This window comes from Fukomys damarensis, unplaced genomic scaffold, assembly GCF_012274545.1.
Source record: "Fukomys damarensis isolate Sample0158 unplaced genomic scaffold, DMR_v1.0_HiC HiC_scaffold_16, whole genome shotgun sequence".
In the NCBI taxonomy this organism is placed as follows: Eukaryota; Metazoa; Chordata; class Mammalia; order Rodentia; family Bathyergidae; genus Fukomys; species Fukomys damarensis.
Window position 1 is genome coordinate 2,688,128 of NW_022900928.1, and position 22,022 is coordinate 2,710,149.

At 52.0% G+C, this 22,022-nt stretch overlaps 1 protein-coding gene across 8 annotated transcripts in view; it reads left to right on the forward strand.

Moving 5' to 3' along the window:
- Mpped2 (metallophosphoesterase domain containing 2) overlaps positions 1–22,022 on the forward strand; it is a 149,070-nt gene that overhangs the window by 25,873 nt on the left and 101,175 nt on the right. For 4 of the 8 annotated variants that reach the window (XM_010640423.3, XM_010640424.3, XM_010640422.3 and 1 more), the window contains exon 3: positions 17,209–17,390. The exons of 1 other annotated variant lie outside the window; for it this stretch is intronic. In XM_010640423.3, the coding sequence (XP_010638725.1) occupies positions 17,209–17,390 (182 nt within the window). Of the gene's footprint in view, positions 1–14,251; positions 14,689–16,300; positions 16,544–16,621; positions 16,993–17,208; positions 17,391–22,022 lie in introns of those variants that run through there. 3 more of the 8 variants (XM_033764052.1, XM_033764051.1, XM_033764053.1) reach the window with 3 other exon arrangements.

Genomic DNA, 22,022 nt, shown 5'->3' on the forward strand with positions numbered 1-22,022 from the left:
TGTGTGTGTGTGTGTGTGTGTGTGTGTGTGTGTGTGTGTGTGTGTGTTGGGAGCCCGTATTACCTGAGTCTCAGCACCAGTGTTGCTAAGAAGGTTTTGGGACATCCCCAGAAGTCAACACGAGGCCGCAGAATTGCCTGGGTCTCAGGAGCTCCTGCCTTCCCAGTGAGGACACCTGTGCAGGTCAGTGCGCCCACGGAGTGAGTCCTGCTGAGGGTCTCACCTCTCACTCTCTGAACACTCGGCTCTGTGGATGCCCTGGGCTAAACTGCCTCATGTCTGACTGTGAAGAGGTCTCGGGACATTGCTGCCACAACTCCGTCCTCGTCTGCAGAGGCGCTGGGCTGGCTGCTGAATAGCTGACCCAGCCAGTCCTCTGTAGGCAGAGGCGCAGTCCCTCCGTGTGGAGACTGAAATACCTGCACGTGTCCTTGAGAAGGGTACCGCGAGGCTGAATGGAGATCGCTTCCTGATGGGTCATTTAGCAGTGGTCAGTCCTTAACAGGAAACTAACAGTCGGACTACCTGAGCATGTGTGGGTCAAACCTCACGGCAGCCAGAGAAGAACATCTCCAAACGAGCTTGAGTTATAGCTCTCTTTACTAACTGTTGTGGAGGCTGATGATTTATCTCATCCCAGTAGCCACTTTCGGGCCTCTGGCAGTTGAGAATTACTGAAATCTTGCACAAATCTCCAAAAATACATTTGAGTTCTTATACTGTCTGTACACGATGCCAAATCCCGTATTGTTCCAACAAAAGCAAATCCATACCTCTAGTTGTGCAAGAAATCGTCAGAGATGTAATTGAGCGCCATTAAACTTAATAAAATAGTAAACCAATTGGTTTCAGTTTTGAGACACAGCCATTACCTCCTTTGTCCACTCATTCATTGATTTGTGCATTCAGTGTCGTGAATCTCCGTTGTGTGACAGCCATTGGACTGACTGACAAGTTGAATGCTGGCTTCGGACACCGAGTACAGAGGAAGCAGTTCACTGCGATGCCCACGTTGGCTCCTGCCCATCTCCCCATGACATTTGGTGGAGTCCACACTGTAGAATCAACCCTTCTTAATTGGACTACTTTTCCAACCCAGCAGACCTTCTTCTCATTAGTGCCCTTTGTTGTTTAAACACAGCTTTGGGTGACCCTGGCCTCTCTCTTAGGGATATCTCAAATCTTTTGGGCATACATCCTACGTTAGAAGGAAACTAGTTTTTAAAAAGCCAACCTAGACAAGAAGAGCAACTTCTACAGAGACCCCGCTAGTACTGTTGCTGCTGATGAGATCTCTTCTTTTAAGAGTTTATTGTGTGACTGGCCAACTGCTATCTTATTAAGGAAACACCTTCTCTTATTTAATTTGTAGTAGGTAGTTCATGTTATACTTACTTTGCACGTAGGGGAAACTCAGGCCAAGCCAGGCATGGTGCCTGTAGCAGCCCCAGCTACTTGGGAAGCTGAGGCAGGAGGATTGCTTGAGTCTGTGAATTTGAGGCCAGCCTGGACAATATAGCGAGATGGTGTCTTAAAAATGAAAGAGAGAAACTGGGGGAGGAAAGAGAGAAGGAGGAAAAGGAGGGAGGGAGGGAGGGAAGAGAAAAGGAGGGAGGGAGGAGCCAAGGCCAAGGGGCCAGGGAGGTTGAGCCTGGTGGGCAGCTCTGCAGACCAGCAAGACCCACAGATTCAGGCCAGCTCCAACTGCACTGAAGAGCTGCCACACAGAGGGACTGCGCCTCTGCCTACAGAGGACTGGCTGGGTCAGCTATTCAGCAGCCAGCCCAACGCCTGTGCTCTTCAGTGCAGTTGGAGCTGGCCTGAATCTGGGGGTCTTGCTGGTCTGCAGAGCCGTGGGTTAAGAGTTTGAATTTCAGTATTTTGTTTTCCAAAACGCTGCTCACACTAAAACCCTGTGTCGCAGAAGTCCCGGAGCAGCAGGCAGTGAGTGAACTGTCGACCTGCGCAGGTGCCTTTGGAACAGCTCCTCCATCCAGCTCGGTAGAGAAGCCTGAGGCAGGACAACTACCCTGCTCAGGTACGCAAGTGTGGAGCGCCCCCTATAGGGTGTCAGCGCCTCTGCAGGAGTCAGACAGTGGAAGCCTCAGCTCCCGCATCTGTAAAATGAGGTTGAAGCCCTGCGTGGTGGTTCAGATCTGTAATCCAGCACTCTGGGAGGCTGAGGCGGGAAGGTTGCATGCATGAGTCCAGCCTGGGTAACCTAGGGACTTAGGACCTTGTGTCAAAAAGAAAAACAAATGTAAAGGCTGAGGATGTAGCTCAGTGCAGAGGCTCGGAGTTCAGTCCGCAGTACAGAGGGAAAACAAGGCAGCTCCTACTAGCTATAGAGATGGTCTCCAAGGATCCCTGCCTTCAAGCATTCTGAGCTTTGGGCCCGGGTGACACAGGAGGCTCTGGGTTTGTGGCTGGACTTTCTACTCAAGCTGTGGTACTGTGTGAGGACACAGCCACTTCCCAGAGTGGCAAGGATGGGCTGAATGTGTTAGATGTGAGATCGGGGGTCTGGGGGCTCATGGCAATGTGTCTTACTGGAATAATTTTTTAATTGAAACAGTCAATGTATTTTGATCACATTTAGTGTCCTCTGGTGGCGAAGCTCCTGAGTGGGGGGTAGGCCTGTCATTTGCCCCAGGGGTCTGGGTGGAGTGGGGTTCGAGCCGCTGGGCTCCAAGTGAGCTGAGTCTGGGTGACTGGTTCAGAGGACCTGGGGTCATTTCAGGAGGCGGGCAAGTCCCATGTGTAGATGATAAAATAATGTGCTCTGCGTACGGACCAGTGGCTGTGGGTATAGACTCTGCTGTCTGCAAGCGGCATCCAGGATGTGACAGGTGGGCAGGCAGGGGACCCTGCGAACACTTGGCAAGAGGCTTGGCGGGCACAGGAGGTCCCCCACTGGGCTGTGGAGCTGGGGCTCTTGCGGCGTGTGCTGGGTACGGACAGGAATGGAGGGCCGCGGGCAGACAGCCTGGCCCCAAAGGAGCAGGTGTCTTAGGGCTTCTGAAGCTGCCGCCTCTGAGTTCAGCTCCAGGCCCAGCTGGACTGAATGGCGCGGCAGCCACAAGGCTCAGGCAGGCACCCGGCTCCACAGTTGGGAATTCACAGAGCGCCCCAAAGCCACACAGGTGGGCTGGTGGAGAAGCCTGCTGGGGTATGTGCCCCATTGTCAGTGGGCTCCCCAATGTGTGCGGGAAGAAGCAGGGGCCCCGACTTCCTGTCCTGAGATTACTGTCACCCCACGCTCGGTGCAGCCTCGCTGCGAGCTGGGCCCACAGGCGCCAGGGCCCTGCCCGTGTGAGTGGCCGAGCAGCCCTTGTCCTGGGGCTCTAGTCCGATTCAGGGCCCCTCCCTCTCCGTGAGGCCGCCCGCATGTCGGTGTGGTGCACTCCACTGCAGATCCTCATTGTCTTTTTCCAAATTTCAGCGACCGTGCCTAGAAATTCTCAAATGCTGTCTTGGCTTTGTTTAAGTCTGAACTCCCGCAAATCCCGTCTGTGTGTGTGGATGGTGTGGGACGTGCAGGGTTGCTTCTCACGCCGTCACAGCTGCCCGGTAGACCGGCGTGGTCTTGAGCGTGCAATCTCAATGACCTTCCTGGAGGGACTGAGCCCGAGCCGGTGACCCCAGCCTGGTGGACTCACATCAGTGTCAAGCTGGGTCTCGAGGACCGAAATCCACTTCCTTTTTTCCTAACTCCCATCCTGCCTTTTACGTTTTCTTGAAAGAAAAATAGAAGGATAGTGGCACATTCCTTACAAAGTATGTTTTACTGTGTACTTGGCAGCAAGCAGAGTCCATTGGTGATGGAACCCAGGTTTTAGAAATACACTGAGCAGGGGCAAAGGAGACAAGATGCCACCTGCATCGGGGCCTGGTAGGGGCCCAGCGGCAGGGGTGGAGGTGCTGGCGCTGCCTGGCTTGCTGTGGGCAGCCGGGTTGTCCCCAGCGCTGTTTCATTTCTCTTAGAGGAGTTGCTGCAGTGGTTGACCGGAGCGACTGGCCTTTGGGGTGCACACATGGCAGAGGCCCGGGTCTGCTGGCGTTTGGAGAGCAGCAGGCCCGGTGTGTAAAGGACCCAGCGCTGGCCCAAGGGTAGACCAGGGCCTCCAGGAGTCTGGCCTGGGCTCGACAGTTTAAAGCTCCCTGGGGGAGCCCGGAAAGGAAACGGCTAAGAGATTTAGGACAAAGTGAGCCCCTGCGGCTGGGGAACGTGTGCAAAGGGCTGCGGGGGCAGTGTATGTGCTGAAGTTATAGTGGTTTAGTGGAAGGGAGAGGAGAGACTAAAGCACTTCGATTTCAGAATGACCCCAATTATGTTTAAAAAGTCATAGCAGAAAGAGGAAATAAAAAGATACCAACATGTGACTGGTAGGTATTTCTGGGTAGCAGAATTACGGGTTCACTTTTCGTTGCTTTTTATGTGTGCATATTCTTAATTTTTTAAAAAGTTAATTACTCCTAACTTTAGTAAGCATGTATTTTACAATTAGAGGACAAAAGCTTTTTTACAGTAAAAAAAATCTTTTTTTCCTCATTTCTTTGGGAAAGTCCCCTTTATGGATCAGGGAAATTCACTCGTTCTTTGCCAGCCTGGCCTCTGAGGTGACTCTTTGAGGTATTTGCCCTCCTCTGGGACACGGGCAGACCTGACGGTTTCCATAGCACCAAGTAAACAGTAGTTGTGCGAGATGAGCCTGGTGCGGAGTCACAGATGGTGTGCTCTTGGGCAGACGGGTGGAGGCTGCTTCCATCCGTTTATTGAAAGACACTTGGAACATCCCGTCGAGGCCTGAGAGATCCAGGTTTTGTCACCGTGGTTGAATTAGGGCAAGCCTGAGAAAGTCTCAGAGGCAGCAAAAACAGAGGGAGATAACAACGGCTGGGTTGCTTCTACTTTTCTACTCCCAGTCTCCTTGCTTCCCTCTGAACAGCTTTGGGAATTGCGTGTTCTCACCCCATGTCAGTGTGAGACGTTGGGAATAAGACTTAGCAACTCTCGGTGTCCCAGCGGTGCTCAGGGTGTATATCTGGGGTTCAAATCCATGCCTCTGTCTCCAGAACACACTACGCTCTTGAAGTTTTCTGGGGGCTCCAGTAAAGTGCATGCGGGAATTTATATGAGACCATCTGTTTTCCTTTTAAATGAAATGAGAGATGGAAGCCAGTGACATTTAGACCAGCAAAACACCTGACAAGAGATAGTGTTTTTTAGTTGTTAGGGTATTTTCTGTTTGACATTATCAAAGTTGCCAAAACTAGAACTTCAGAAGTTTATTAGGTGTTTAAAAGTAATTTATTTGAAATCCGGGAGAGCACTCGTATTCTTTTTTCTGACTTCGCGTTGGGTTTGCTTGAGAAAAGACTGTGTGGGAAGCAGGAAGAGGTGGAGGCAGAGGAATCAGGGGGACGCCCTGGGTTTGGTGCTTCTGCATTGATGGGGCTCCGAGCCCGGGGAAGCCACTGGACTTCCTGTTGTGGCATTTCTCATCTGTGAAATGGGCCCAGGCTGGTGCGGAGCTGGTGGGGTGAGGTCCCCCAGGGCCTGGCGCTGGCTGGCCAGGAGGACGTGCACTTGGGGAGCTGCTGTTGGATCACTGGGCCCAGGTCCAGCTCTGCTCACACTGGCCATGCACACCCCGTCCTCTGGATCTACATTCCAGTGGGAGTGCGGTGCTGTCCAGAACCTCACAGTGAGGCAGCCTCGGGGGACAGCATGGAAGGCTGCAGGCCGAGCCCGCAGGGGAGGCAGATGGAGCGGTACCACCGCAGGGATCCAGCCAGCAGCTCTGTGGGTCTCGGGGTGACTCAGCGGCCTCTCTGCTGCTGCTCACCCATGGGCTAGCTTGTGTCACCCATCTGGAGAGGGACGTCTGGGCCTGAACCTGGGGACCCCACTACTTCCCTTCCCAGGCAGGCCAGTGGGCTGTGGCTCCCAGGAAGGGGTGGAGTGGTGGGAGGAGCCCTGCAGGCTGTGCCAGTGGGCAGAGGGGCCTGCCCTGCACTAGTGAGGGTGACCCCCACCCTGGGTGTCACCTGGGCAGTCCACGGGACTCTGCTGACACCCTGGGGTTGGGGGCGGTCATTCTTGTCTGTCCTGTCCTCAGAGAGTCTGCACTCACTCCACTATAGAACCCCACTGTCTGCTCCAGCCTGATACCCTCCGTGTGATCTGGCGGCTGGGAGGATTTCTCTCTGCCATGGGCATTTTTCGCACCGCCAGTTAAATGGCCGGTCTTCAGCACTGTCCTGAAAGCTGACCGGACTGCTTTGTGGTTGATCCCATATTTTACTGTGTTTTCAAAGAGCAATTGATAATGGCAGCGGGAAGGGGTCAGCTTAGAACTCCCCTGTCCTGTCCCTGCTGCTCCCCAGAGAGGATTTGAAAACAGGCGTTGCAGCAGAGAACCCTCAAGGCTGAGGCTGTCCGGGGAAGAGAGACCAGATTGCTCTGTCCTTGAGCAAGTGCACTCAGTGGGCCTGGCCTGTGGCCCTGCCTGTGCTGCTCCTTCCTCAAGGAGCTTTTTTGAGGAAGTGAAGCTCCTGCCAAGAGCCAGAGCAGACCTTTCATGGAGCCCAGCACTGCGCCAGCAGGTGTCAGGCGACAGTCCCAGCCTCCCCAGAAGGCAGGAGCAGGCCGTGTGTGCTGCATGCGGAGCGCCTGACTCACGGGGCCGTGTGCACCGGGCCTGCCTCCTCTTCCGTCCACTGCACTCTCCGCCATCTCTTCCCATTAGTGGGACCCACGGCTCCAGAGAGTGGTTCTTCCACACTTGCGCCTTTGCAGTTGTGTCAGGAGAGGATGGCTGGCCTCGGGCAGGCAAAGCGGACAAGGGGGTCGAAGCAAATCTGACAGAGGACACGGGCACAGAGAAGTGTACAGAAGGTGCAAGGTGTGATCCAAGCATAGGATGAACGTTTAACAGGAAAATTATTCAGTAAGGGTCACGTTGCCATGAGTGCCCCTCAGAAGACTCCTCCTGCTTCAGCCACACTCATCCGTTTGCTTTCTCCACTCTCTGAGGCAGTTTTGCGGTTTGTGTTGATGGCAGCTCCTGTCAGGTAAAACCAGTCCTGTGCACTCATCCACTGGCCTCTGTCTTTGCCTGAGAGTCAGAGTGACCCTGAAAGGAAAATACTGTGGAACATTTCAGGCCATGGAGGCAGCCGGTCCGGGCAGCACAAGGAAAGGCATTTACGGGAGGACGTCTGGAACCGTGAGAGAGCAGCAGGCACGGTGGGGTAGGAGCATCTGAATGAGCGGAGGGGAAGGGTTCAAGGGGGATTCACGGAAATCGGTCTTTCACTGTAATACTCACAATGTAAACCTTCCTCATGCTCTCTGACCCCAGGGTGTGTGTAACAGAAAGATCCGTCCAAAGTAGAATCCGGGTGTAACTGGCTCTGTTGTTATCACTCGTGTTTAGGCGCCTGTTTGTGTGCGTGGCCCTGTGCACGCCGAGCACAAGCTGGCCGTTCAGGGATGCTGTACGTAATCTGTACCTATGCCCTGGAGTCTGGGCTCAATGATCCTCAGCTCATGCATTTCTATTGCTCACAATATTTGAGTCGTAGCACTTCGTGATAGTGCTGTCGTCACAGCGACGTGGTGTCCAGATTTGGTGAAGACTGACACCTAGATCATTCGTTCTCCTTTGGCTTTCAAACCCTTACGCATCTACGAGGTAGGAAAGTGCAAGCTCTACAAAATCCAGGGAAATTCAGGGTGCCTACAAGTGCGGTGTTCCTACTGGAAAAGGCCTTCCTTATAAATCTGGCACTGACCCAGCGTCTGGTCCGAGACCCCTCAGTTTACTGCTCGCTCCTGTCATGCGTGTTGACGTTACCCGGCTCTGGAACCTTCCAGGGCCCAGGCAGATGCCCCCTCTGCTGTGAGGCCTCTCGACCCCACAGGTCTTCCTCTCAATCCTCCTCAGAGGAGCCTGGCTGAAGCCCGTGTGCCTTTCCCAGCCACCCTGTGTCCATTTGGGTTTCTGGGACAGGACACCACCAACCGGGCCTGCAGTGGAAAAAGGAACCCGCGCCTCACAGCTCTGGAGCCCGGAGGTGCCAGGTCCGGAGGCAGTGCCTGCTGAGGAGAGGGGAAGAAGGGCAGAGTGGAGAAGGCCAGACATGCCTTTTGGGCAGACTGCCCGCTCCTGTGGTAAGGTGTCCATCCACTCCCGGGCCAGGGCCTGTCCTCCACACACCACTGCGTTGCAGCATGAGGTGTGGGGGAGCCCCAGGGTGGAAACCAAGTCACTGAGGCAAACCAGAGGTGGAGACCCCGGTCCAGGCTGTCTCAGCCGGCCAGCGTCCAGGCCTGTATGCGTCTCACAGTGGAAAATCCAGGATGGAGAAAGTGGTGCCTCTGCCAAGACGCTAAAGAACTCCTCACTTTGGCATCAGTGCCAAATGAACGCTGTCCACTTCCCTTAACTTAGAGCGAGTGAGGGGACCAGGACGGTTGCCGCAACAGCGTCTACTCAGCACTGTCAACGTTAAAACTTTTTTTTTAAAAAAAAGAGAAAGAAAATTGTTTCAACTGGTTCGTAGGAGGAGCACAGATGTGCACCAAATGAATTTTCAAATACATGCAAAACTGGCGCCGAAGTCAGTTGGACATTCACCGGACCAAATTTATTGCCTCTATGGTCAAGAATTACTGCACTGCCGCCAGCAGGGGTATGAGGCAGCCAGGGACGAGGGCCTGTGAACCTAGGAGAGCACGTGGCTCCTGCAGCTCCAACACTGCCTCAGTCAGGGGATGTCTTCTCAGAAGCTGCTGCCCAGTGGGTAGAGAGCAGCTCTTGCGGTGTTGAGCCTTGTTGTTCACTGAGTGCTGAGCGACTTCTCCAGGCATGGACATATTTTTCCAGCCGAAAGAACTCTGAACGTGCCACCCCCAACTTCGCTGCTGTCCTATGGTGAATATTTTAACCCGAGGCACTTGAGAGAGAGCAGATGCTGGGAGAGGCTTGCCCTGAACTCCTGTCTGCCTGAAGACAGCGCCTCTGAAAGGAACTCAGTCACCAGCCCCCTACATAGTGGTTTCATTAACTAGGGAAAGTGGGCTCTTACCCCAGGAGACAGTAGGGGAAGTAGACCCACCTCCAGAGGAGCTGGGTCCAAGCCAGCAAGCCTCCCATTAGTTTCCCCCGGGGCTCGTTCCTCTTTTCTCTTTCCCTAAGTTACCTACATCTCCTCCCCCTTTTCCCGTGAAGATGGTGTGTGGATTCCCAGGTTTGTGCTATCTTGAGTATTGTATTTCTGTGATCTGCTGGTGAAAGTTCAAATAGTAAAATCTTCTGGCTTTCCATGCCCGTGGTGATTGTTGCACCTATAAAACTCTGCTGTGGTATCTCGAAAGCAGTAACAGGCAGTATTTAAACACATGAAGGGGTGTAGATTTGATTCTCTTCTTAACCACATCCTCGCTAAGGGACAGGGGGCGAGTTGCCCCTCGTGTCTGTGACTGGGACGCACCAAGCCTGTGATGCTCATGCGTCATATATGCTCTGAGATACTCTACGAAAACACTGTTTGCTTCCAGAGTGGGGGGTCATGGGGGACCCAGGTAATAGTTATGGTGAAATAGGGGTCCCTTCCAGAAGTGGTGAAGTTACAGGGTAAAATAGTTCTTATCACCGTAAAAGAGTCCCCTGAGGAATAAATATTAAGTCTAAAAATTATTGTATGGGGGCTGGGGATTTAGCTCAGTGGTGCTGCCACCTGCCTCGAAAGCGCAAGGTCCTGAGTTGAATCTCTGGTACCAAAATAAAAATTTTTATATGGGTTTCAAGATTATTAGATGTTGGAACCATGTTAGATGGTCTTACAAATACTCCTGCACATCTGTCTTGAAGTAGACTTCAAATGCTGTCCCATGTCTGGTAAAAGTGGTCCTCCTTCAAGCCTGACTCATCCTCTGAAAGTGATTCTGATCAGCCCAACTCCAAGTTAGGAAAGACATTGCAGACAATTATCACCCAGAGGGAAATGGGCACGCATTGGAGGAAGCCCATTCACCAGGTGTACTTCTGAAGAGCACAGAACTAACAGTAAAGCCCACGAACAGCTCCTGGGAGACTCGGCTTGGATAAGTTGGAAGGTAGAGAAGGTAGAATCTGGTGCAGTGTCTGCAGTTTTAATATGAAGAAAATCATGTTTCATCAGTTGTAGCCAAGGCTCTCTATGACTTGCCTCCTCCCCCTATGATTTTAATAGCCTTTAGGGTCCTTTGTACTGGATTGAGCCAGGCAGAGACATGTTTGGAGAGAACCCATAGTTTGACATTGTAATTGTAATTATTGATTTAAGAACTCTGTGGCTCATTTTAGGACAGAAGCTGCTCTGCCCTTTGTACGTGGTGCTGCGTCACCAGAGGAAAGCAGAGGCTGAGCAGCCGGCCCCGGCTGGAAGCTCTCCTGGCCCTGTGGCTTTGCCATATTATTTCACCCCAGCCTCGGTCTTCACGCTTAAAATGGGAGAGGACATCTGCTGTGTGGAGATGAAAGTGGCCATGCCAGGTGGATTGCACAGTGCCCTGCATCAGTGACGCCCCCCTTTGTGAGAGTACATCGCCTACGTGAGCCATCACCTTCCAACCCTGGAGGCTCGGGGCAGCACCTTAGATTTAAGTCACAACACCCTCTTCATCAGCGGGCAGCGCCACGTGCTCTCTCCTGTACCCCGCAGCACCGCAGAGGACCTGGATTGTAATGTTTCTTCTGCCGCTCCCTACATCACGCGGGTGCACTCCACCCGGATCACCTCGCACTGGCCGACAGCCGCCTCTCAGCATGCAGCGTAGTGCGTGGCCCACACAAGGCGTGCAGCTGGTGCTCGTGAAGCAGCTAGTCAGTCACTGGTCGTGTCGGGAGGGCTCCCCGGTGGCCCTGCAGGAACCACCCTGGATGTGCGTCTTCCTGGCACCTGCCGTGGTACCTGGCACACAGGTGGGTGCTGAAGAAGGGGTTGGTGGCTGGTGGCCTGACCGACGGTATGAGTCTCTGAACAGTGTCACACACCTCATCTTCTCACACGCAGGGCTGCTACCCCAAATTTTAAACTGATTGGCATAGCTGTCACCTTAGGAGAGAGGGAAACATTGAACCTTGGACAGCGCATCTCCAGGGGTGTCGCACACCACGTGAGAGAGCTGGGGAAACACCTCCACTGGCACCAGGAGCAGGCCCCGAATTCGTCCTGTGTGCAGTGCTCCAAGAATTAAACTGTCACCACTTAATATTCACTGGATGTCTGCACTGTACTTTTGTACTTGGAAAAAATAGAGGGGACACGCGCTCTGTGCTGCGGGCTTTGTTAGCTATAATTAGTTGCTGATAGAACAGTGTTGATACAGCAGCTCAGCGGTTACGGGAAGCAGTGCCCTGGCACAAAGCATTTCTACAGCTGCTTCTTCTGGGCTCACCCTTTCAGCACCGTGGCCACTCCGGGGCACGCAGGCCAAGCTGGGAGAATGTCATCGTTTGTAGTTTAGGAAATGAAGAGCCCTATTCCGGAAGCCCTTCAGTGGAATGCACGTCCTCTCATTCCGGTTCCCTGTGGTTTCTGGGATTCTGGATGCTTGGTTTCTCCTCGGTACTAGATACACCTCAGAGCTACCCAGACCGAAATTGCGGTCCCTTCGTACAGTGTCTGGCTGATTCTGATCCTGTCTGGAAGGACCTGGGCTGCTTTGCCTTTGTGTTGTTTGAGAAAGTAGAAAATGAAATTTCAAAGAGAAAGAACATGTGTTAAGGGACTTCACAGACGAGCTGCTTGGCAGTCTCGCACGGTGGCTGTGTGGAGCCTGGGGGTCTCCTGTCACCGTGCTCTTCCTCTTTGGGGTCCAGACCAGAGGAAGGTATAGGACTTGCCCAGGGCCGCATGGCTGAGCTGACATTTTGGAGAAAGAGCACAAGAGCCTTGTACCTCACAGTCTTGGACTCTTAGGAAGACTTAGACATGAACAGTACCCCCTTAGAGACACGCATTTACAAACAAAAATGTACTGGTGACTTAACATCGCTGAGAAAGAGGAACACTTATGTCCTCAAAATATTTTTAAAATCGAGCTTTTGTATTGCTGACTTCCTCGGTAAATTGCAATATGCATGTTTCTGGATTTCAGGAGCCTCCGCTTACCAGATAACACACGAGAAAGTGGCTCGCTCTAGGGAGAACTGAACTTGATTATTCTGACAATGAATGCTAGCAATTTTGAGTCATCCCTTTAGATATTAGAGGCTATCCGAGTTTGGGGGATTGGTTTGCTGGCATTTTGTGATGGCTGAAATCATTTTTATTCTCAGGGTGGTGTAATTTAGGTTCTGAAGTTAAATGGGTGGGGAGAGAAGTGACCTGGAAGTTAGGGGGCTTGAGGTCCAGCTCTGGATCCAGTTCCCTCTGGTAAAGTTAGTTTTGTTGAACCTGACTGCTGTTTTCCGAAGCATGGAGTATGTGTCATAGGTATTAGACAAGATGCTTCAGAACAGGCAACCCTTAACAAAGATTTTAATACTTACAGTTTAGTTTAATATGCAGCTGAAAATGATAAAAGTTGTCTGATTCAGGACTTCACTGTTGGTCAGGTCAAAACTAAAAGAACCAAGCATTAGACAAGAGTGTAGGTGAGAAAGCAGAGACTGGGAAGGTGATACTCAGAGGAGGAAAGCACAGGCTTAGGAAACCTCGCCCCCCCTCCCCCCATGGAAGAATCCTGCGATTCTGTTCATCTCAGCAAGGATTTTACTTCTTTATGGATTGCGTTTGCAGTCTTTACATTTGTGTTGGTCAAACAGTATGTTTAGGTTGGGCGGTGTAGTGTCACAAAATAATTCCAGTTTTCATGCTATCCACATTTTGTGGATAAAAATGAAAGCTTTTATGTCACATTGGAAGACTTACGAAGTCAGCGTAGTGCACAAACACAGACATCGGGGTGTGAAGGTGGGACGGGCAGCGCTCTGTTCTCACGCTGACTCATGGGCTGATTGTGCACACACGAGTTTACTGAGCGTGTGTTGTAAAGAGGGATCTCAGTCACAGCGAGCCATGTGATGGCAGCCTTTCTGCAGATCTGCCCATGAGTTCTGCAACTCTGGAAGAGTTTGTTACCGGAAGTAGCACCAGGCATGGCCAAACAGGACTGGCTGCACAGTGGAAGCCATATTATTACCATATTCTTCACAGAGAGAGTCGCCAGTGTGTCGGGACCGAACAAACGCGAATGACGTACTTAATGTGCATGTGCCACGAGAGAGAAATGCACCGGGTGATAAAGATTCAAGAGCAAGATTCGTAACTTGGCAGGAAACTCAGAGTTCATGGGAAAGTAATTCTAAGATGATTGGGCCTCCCCGGGGAAGTGGTGACCTGGATTAGCATTTTGTCTCTGACATGTGGTTCCTTGGTCCAAGAACTCGCACTGACTGTGGATTCTTGACCTGTGAGTGGAGACACGGATCTTGTCTTGGAGGAAAGTGCAGGATTCTGAGGGCCCAGATGCCCTGTCCTGCCAGGGCAACTGGATGCTGGACTAGAGTAAACAGGACTTCAGGGGACTGTACTCTGTTCTTAGGTACTAGAGGAGCTGTCGTGGAAAGGGGACTAGATTCTTCCTCTTGTTATTTCGGAGCGCAGAATGAGGCTCCAGGTCAGGTGATAGGAAGGAGGTGAATGTATCGGCACGCTAGACTGTGCCCTCGGGCTGTGCCGGCTGCTGTGTGTGCGGCCTCCTCCCCTCTGAGTCTCAAGAGTCCCTTGTGCTGCCACTACTGCCTTTCCCCCATGTTCCTGGGTTTTGTGCCTGCTGGGCATGTGCTGTACTGCTGACACTCATCCCCAACTACGATTACTTCTAATAGCAGGAGAAATTCTCTCAGCTAGTAGTGATAAAGGATAAAGCTTAAATGCTTTTGAGCGTATCGTCCTTTTTTTAAATCTGTGCAACAGTCCTAGGAGACATGCACTGTTTTCTCCTCCACTTTCCCAGTGAGGACACTGAGGCACGGGGGCTAAAGCACCTGCTCACTGTCTCATTGTTCATCTGGGGGAGGGACCGGGAGCTGCTGGTCTGCTCCACATCGCTCCTCACCCTCCCCACTCTGTTCCCAGCACGCTCTGTTTGGGACAGGGTTTATCCTTATCCACCGTGACCACGTGAGCGTTAATATTCCTATTGGACAGAAGAAGTGAAGCCCGAAGGGAGGGAGCTCAGTTCAGTCTCCAGCCCAGGCAGTGTCCAGGCTCGGGGTCTTGGAGGAGCAGAAGCCGGGACAGAAATGTCCAGCAAGCGGCGCGGCCGGAGCCCAGAGTGGGCTGCTGGAGACCAGGACTAGGACGGCCTGCGGTCCCCTCCTGAGGGCAAGCAGCGCCTTGGGGGGCGTCCGGCGGCCAGCGACCGTGAGCGAAGGAGGCGGAGGGAGCGCGAGGGGTCACCGCTGAGCAGGGCTCTTCCTTGTCCCGACCCTCTCCAGTCTTCCCGCGCTGTTTATCAAGTGCCCAGTTGGGGACAGCTGGTTTCCCTAGGGTGTCTCCCTGCGCCGTCGGTTTTCAACTCCAAGGGTCTGTGGCGGCAGCATCTCCCTGCTGTGATCCAGGGCAGGGTGCCGCTTTGTCCCCCGCGCTGCCCTGTGCTGCCTTCCGAAGCCATCTCGCTGGAACCCAGTAGGTCAGTGCCGGCTCAGGGGCCCGGCCTCATTTCTTCCTGCCCTGGACCCGCCCCCTGACCTCCCAGGCGCCTTCGCTGGCCCTGCGGTCTGCTTCAGAGGCCTCCTCTCCTTTCCACTCAGCTGACAAGCACTTCCGGTTCCCTGCCACCCTTCTCTGTGCTTTTGTGCCGCTTGGCTTTACTGAGCTGTGCACTCTGCCGGATGGTGCATGTCTCTTTCTCCGAGGGTGGGAAGGAGGTTGAAATGATTGAAGGATCGGTGTTTCCCACCGTCCCAGAAGGTTTCTTGCTGATCTGGAGCAGAGCTGGGGACGAGTTCTGCGTGTGTGTTGATTGGCTGCTCTGGGGTGGGGAGCGTGGCAGAACGGTTGCCTGTTCACGGTGACTGGTTGACATCTTTGATACTTTCTGCTTCGTGTATTTGAAATGATGGCCGTGGGGTCCCTCTGATAAACTGGGGTGGCCCCCCGGGATTCTGGTGCAATAACTGTGCTGAGACTTAGCTGGGCTACAGGACAAGAAAGGTGGCGGCTTGGTTTGCACTTTACTGTTCTAGAAACACGCACGCGCGCGCGCACACACACACACACACACACACACACATACACGGAGCAGCCTGAGTTTGTTCACAGCTTCATTGTCCCCGTGGTTGACTTGTTAAATTTCCCATCAAATGTTGGTGGATGAAGAGTGACTGCAGGGAAACCTATCACAGCGAGTGTCTTCACTTCCCGGGTGACAGCGTCAGCCGCGGGGAGCAGCCTCTCTTCCTCTGGGAGGATCTGCTCTGGGCACCTGGATGCCGTTGGTCACCGTGCAGCTCAGAGGTGGAGGGGAGCACTAAACATGTTTCTGTTTGATCAAGCGACACTGAATACAGCCAGAAAGGCTCTCCGTTACTGACGAGACCTGGGTGTATCAGTGAGCTTTCTTCACAGTAACCGCGGATTCATTTATAACGTTTGGTTAAACTTTCGTTTTAGGCTTCCAGTCAGACCCACAGTCCTGTCTGTTTCATGGTTCCTTCCTCCTTCCCTCATCTGCTTTCTCCTGGCTACTAGTTCCCCTTTCTCCTTTCTCCATCTTTGCTTCCTTTCTTACGATGATAAAGGAAAAAGATTCATTGTTAAAGAAATGCCAGACTATCCAAGTTACACGCTATCTTTATTTTCTCACTGAAATTGCCAGTCTTAAAACAGATTGTTTCTTAAAAAAAAAAAAAAAGGAGGGGAAGGGAGAAAAAAATTAAACAGAACCTGTATAGGAATTGGAATCTTCCATGGATATTTGGTTGTTGGCGGCTGCATGCTAATTCTCCGGTGGGGTTGTGATGTGAAATATGGTTCTTTATTTAACATCTTACACTCTAATCTTTGCATTGCATATTTGCTTCTCTTGTGACCTTCTCTTTGCATTTATAACTGCTTCTTTTCACCCATAATCCAAAAATAAGCGTGCATTCCTACAGAGAAATTAAAGGAAGCTGTCAGTGGAGAGTTAATATAGTTAAAGCATCCTTAACTCTGCTACAAACCTCTTAAATAATTAAAACTGTATGCTCCAGGAGTCAGATTTGCATTTCTTCCCCAAGTTTATTTAGCACACTTTGTTACAGTCAATTAAATGAGAATGTTCTATTTCATTTTCTTTGCTTCGGGTTGATCACTTTGCCTTTTGATTCTTATGCCCCACTCTAATTTCACAGTGCTTAGGTCTCTGAAGCCACACATACATTAACACATGCACAGAGCTACACACATGCATTAGCAAGTGCTCTGTGTTTGCCTGGTAGAACCTGTCCCCCGGGTGCCAGAGCGTTTCCAGCCACCTAACGTGAGACCACGAGTGCAGGTAATTCGTGGTGGGAAAGATGGGCTCAGCAAAGGTCTCTTAGCATCCGGTTCTCTTTCTTAAGAACTCTGCTGTTTGGTGTCAGTTTCCCTCCCGGCCATTCGGGTTGCGAATCTCTTAGCGAAAAGCAAGCTGCAGGTGTTGGGTGGTGGTGGAGAGGAGGGGCAGCCTGGTGCTGTCTGTCCATGCCTTGGCTGGCAGAGCTGTGGACGGCGCTCTGGAAATGAGTTCCTTGCTTAAATTCTGCACGTTTAAGGAGGGATGCATTAATTGTCCATTTCCTGATGAGTACGGGGATCAGCAGAAGCACAAGGAGAGGGAATCGCATGATTTTGCTTCCTGAGTTGGGGTTCAGTATCCCTCAACTTCGTCTGATCACGCTTACCAGTGTCCTGGGTTATTTCTGACTCTCCATGTTAAGTGTTAATTTCCTTTCATTTTCGTACCAGGTAAGTAAGACTTGTTGCATTTGTCCAGTGGGGTTGTGGCTGAGGAATGCTGTCACGTCCAGCGTCCCGCCGTGTCCCTTGTACCAAAGGGAGCCTCCTGCCTCGGCCCCATTCGGCTCGGGTGTGTGCACAGCTAACAGTCATATGTGTGTGGGATGACAATTGCCAGGGTTCTGACGTGTTTAACTGTTGTGGGATCTGTTATGTCTACTTCAGGGTCGACCCCATCCCATATGACACTCCAAAACCGGCGGGCCACACGCGATTTGTCTGCATCTCAGACACACACTCCAGAACAGATGCTATCCAGATGCCTTACGGGGACATCCTCCTCCACACGGGCGATTTCACCGAGCTGGGACTGCCCTCAGAGGTTAAGAAGTTTAATGACTGGTTAGGTAAGGAATGATTCCGTTCTGGCCACCCCAATTAACCTTTCCCGTCCGAGTGCCACTCACTGCGTCCTAATTGAATTAAAGCCCTGGGAAGCCGGTGCAGCCATTTCTCGTATGATATGCGGCGGTGTCTAGCTTTAATCCAATTCTGTTAATTAAAGATGAATTTTTAGATATTTAATTTTACTGTGCATCCTTTCAGTGCTTGGCCTTGGCAGCGCTGGGGCAGAGGGACTGGAAGCTTTGAAAGCGATCTCACCACACGGCGTGTGCTTTAACGAGGGCACACATGGGCACACACGAGACCTGGAATCGTATTTTTAGTTCATTGGCTCTGCAATCTCTCTGAGCTATTACGATCAAAGAGATACAGATGACCGAGTCATAAGAGAACATTTCTAAGGAATGGAAGAGGGTATCAGAGTCCTTGTATGAGGGAAGCTCCTATAGCACAGGCCGGTTTGGGAGAGGATTTGTAAGGGTCCCGGAAGAAATCTTAAGATGCGCTGAAAAGAGCAGACATCTGCTGTAAGACTCCAAAAAGGTGCAGTGTGAAATGCCCTGTATGTTTGAGAAGAGTCCGCAGTTTTGGGGTTGGTTTTGGGGTTCTGTCAGGGCGGGCAGCTCAGAAGTGTGATCTTTGCCTCCAGCAACTCTGGCTTCTACCCCCAGCACTGCATTAAAAAAAGAAAGAGAAAAGACAGATCTTTTTAAAGAATCCTCCTCTCTTAAGGGTGGAAAAGAAGTACAGGCATTCTGAGAGTTCAGAATCTGTAAAGACACGGAAGGATTAAGCAGTAAAGAGAAGAAAATGCTCTGGAGAAAAAATTCAATAAATATTATGGTAGACAATAAAAATCACTCAGGAGACTGAAGCAGAAACTGAGATTTTGTTTTCCATGGAACTAGAGCAGAGTTTGAGAAAGATTTAAATTATGAAGCACATGATAAAATGAATGTGTTAATGGAAGGCTGATATTCATTACATTGTGTAGAACATTTTAAAAATAAACAATCAGCCTAACGACTTTGCTTTTTCCTGGGGCCGTGCACATCTGTGGAGCTTGCAGACCCTGGCAGCAGCGTACACACTGTTTCATTTGTGGCTGTTTTCGTTACATGGTGTGGGTGAGTCTGTAGGTGTTTGTGCCCAACTTCCACATGATCCTGTTTAATAGCAATATGTCATTTGTGATTTTGATTCTTCCTGTATTTAGCAAGACGTATTTCTAAAATGAACACGTGCATTGATGTCGATTCTTCTGCTGGTGGCTGGCACTGGGGTGTGGATTTTCACGAGCAGGGTTCTTTGGCTCCTTTGGGCTCTTTCTGAGCAGGCAGCCCCAGGGTGACTCTCCTTCCCAAGAACAGGGGCAGGGGGTTCTTTATGACCCTTGCCATTGGCCCTGTAGCCCTGTGCTTCAGGTCACCCTGACCTCAGCGGCCAGGTGTTCTGTTTTGTGCTCTTTTAGTAGATACTCAGGCTTACTTAGACACAAAATATTGTAAGTATTCCTTAGCCTGGCTGCCTCTCTGTATAGATGACGGACATGCAGAGAAGTGACTTTCACTTTCTGGCTGTGACAGAGTTGGTCTACACTCTAGACCTTTCCACTTTCATTTTTCTGCCTCTCTAAAATTTGCTGGCAGGCACAGTCACCATCTGTGAGCTCTGTGCAGTTAAGATCATTTTGGGGTGCATCTTCACAGTTACAAGGGGTCAGCACAGCTACAGTCCAGTGCCAGGGAAGGGTCCCAGAAATCCAGGACAGGCACAGCCCTGGGGATGAGCTTGCTCTCCCTCCACGGAAGGAAGGATTAATACTGCCTGTCCTTCTGGATTGCTGTGCCGATTAATCAGTAAATGATTGCCGCTGCTGAGCTTTTGTGGGCCATTAATAACTGAAAAGGGACTGTGGTAAGCAAACCAGCCACGGATGTCTAAAGGGTGCAAACAAGAAGAGGTCAGAGGAATTGTTCATCAGTGTCGAGATGAACACGGGGAGATCTGTATAAGGGGAAAAGCACTCCGTAAACGGAAGTGTGCTGTAACTAAGGACATAAAGTGATCAGGAATGAACATGCGAAGGCAGGCTGCAGGGTCAGTTCCTCCTGTTCTGATCTTGTGAGGCAGGAGGAAGAGGTCTCAGCATGGTGTGCAGAATGAGACCAGAGAGAGCCCTTGGGGTGTGGGTGGAGGAGTCTGGATCCCAGGGCTTGGCTGAGAATAGCTCCTGCTGTTGCCCTGGCAACCTCATGGCCTGAGGGTGAGGGACTGCAGGTGACTGGGCTGGGCTCTGGCCCGTCCTGAGCCTTCCTGAGCCTCGGGAAGGGTGCTGGGCGGTAGCCACCAGGTGGCCTGGCAGCACGGAGTCGGGCTGGGCAGTGTATCACCCCACAGAAGGGCCTGGTCACTGTTTGTGCCCAGATGACCCCCCGCCTGCCATGCTCTGGGCTGGGCACTAAAGGTGATTACACAGTGGGGCTCTGCACTGATTTACTGTCAGTAGGGGGGCCTGGCTGAAAGAGGGGGCCCCTGGCAGTGTGGCCTGGGGTGCATCTCCCGGCTGGCTCCTCCCTGATGCCCCGGCTTCCTGTGCACTGCCTTGCATTTGCCTGGAAGCCAACAGCTGTGGCTGAAACTTGAGCCAAAATAAACCTCTCCTCTCAATCTGAGTCCAGTGTAGAATCTCAGTGGCCGAGAGGGACTGAGACTGCCTTTAATTCCCTGGCGCAGGTAGCACAGGTTCGGCAGGCTCCACGAACCTCGGATGGATTCTCGTCTTTGCTGTCTAGTGTGGACTGCGCTGAAGGAAAGCCGCCAGACACTCCCAGGCTGGACCCTGCCTCTGGGTCCAACTCTCTCCCACAGGCAGGCGTGCCGTTCATCCCTACGTGTCCCCAAGGTGGCTCCTGCTAGTCCTGTTTTCCATGAGGAGCCTGGAGCTCAGCTGAGGGGCAGTCCCCACAGTCGTCCAGCAGACGAGAGGCTAAATCTCACCCAGCTTGGCCAGCCCCTGCTACTGTCTTCCTGCATGAGCCTTTTGCCTTCCTTATTCTATGTTTGAGGGGTGCGTTCAGGGACCCTGGGCATCTTGCAGATTTTAGGCTTCAACAAAGGAAATCCCGTAGTTTCTGGCTGCTGTGTAGCTGCATGGCCACCTGCAGCCCTGCGGGTATTTGAAAGGTGCATCTCAGCCCTGTTGGCCTCGGCCTGACCGCAGAGCCCAAGGGCCCAGCACAAGCCCCCCGAGTGCCAGGAGACCCAGGTGGCCTGTATGTCACCTGGCGGTTTCAGGCATGCGGTTGTTAATCCTGGGTAATGTGTGAGGTCAGCGGGCCCAGGGGGAGGAAGGCAAGGTGGGTCAGATGCTATGGGCGCAGCTCAGGACCTGGCTGGAATCTGCAGGCTTTGATGAGCTGCTCAAAGCCCTGAGTGTGTCTTCCCTGCACGGCCCCCGTGGCCCACCCCCACGGCCCTCACAAGCAGGGATGTGGTCTCTGGGGAAGGCTGTGCCAGGCTTGGAGGAGAGTCCTGACCTGCAACATTTCTCAGCTGCGCTGTAGAGGCAGATGGCAACTGGGGTGTAGACACCAGAGGCGAAGAGGAGTTCAGGATGGAAGGGAAACCGGATGTAGAACTCCTAGCAGGGGCACTGACTGAACAGAGTGCTAGGACCAGAGAGGCCTCTGGAGTCTCATGTCCTGATTTGATAGAAGTGGAAACTGAGGCACAAGGAAGCAAATGAATTGCCTTGGTGGCTGGGTTAACGAATGGCCTGAGACAAACTCAGGATTTGAGAGCCAGGCGCCTTCCTGTGGCCAGCATCGCAGAGTCCTGGGACAGAAGCACACACAGCCCCGCCTCAGCTCTTTCTCAGAGTAGCAGTGAGGCGCTGCTGTCCATTTAGCATTTCAGCTCGAGTGTGCTGTGGGTGTGCACCAGAGAGGCTTTGGAGCTGAATGAGACCCTGCCACCAGCCTTAGAACAGGAGCCTTTTCCATCCTGGCACAGATGAACCCCAGTCAATCACAGACTTGGCTTGAACATAAACTTTTAACAGTAAAGTGCCTGTTGGTTAAAACGTGATTGGTTTTAGTGCTTTTTCGTCTTTGTCACCATGTACGTGCTGGTGTGTGCTGCCCAGAGAGAATCGAAGAGGTCACCTTTGGGTGCTGGTGCGTTTTCTTCCAGCTTCCAGAGACACCACTTCCCGTGGTCCATGTGCGAAGTGTTTACTGAACCTCTGAGTGAGTGAAGGAACTTGAAGAGGCACAGCTTTACTTCCTTCTTGCCCGTTGGCCGTGACTTTGCGCAGCGCTATCCGTACAGGGTCCACCTTTCCCTGCCCTCCCCTCCCCTCCCGTCCTTTCCCCGCCCTTCTCTTCTCTTTGCATTTCCCCATTTCCCTGCTTTTTCCCCTTCCCCTTCTCCTGCCCCTTCCCTTCCCTTTGTATCCTCAAAGAGTTTGTAACAGTTTTCAGTGATTCCCACATACCTTTCATACCTTTCGGAAACACTTAGGAAGGGTCTGTTGTTGCTGGTTTACTTCCCTATGGTATAATTACAAAGACAGGGTTCTTGGGTGGTCCGTCCTTGAGGCTGAAAGTTTACACATGACCATCTAGTCGGTC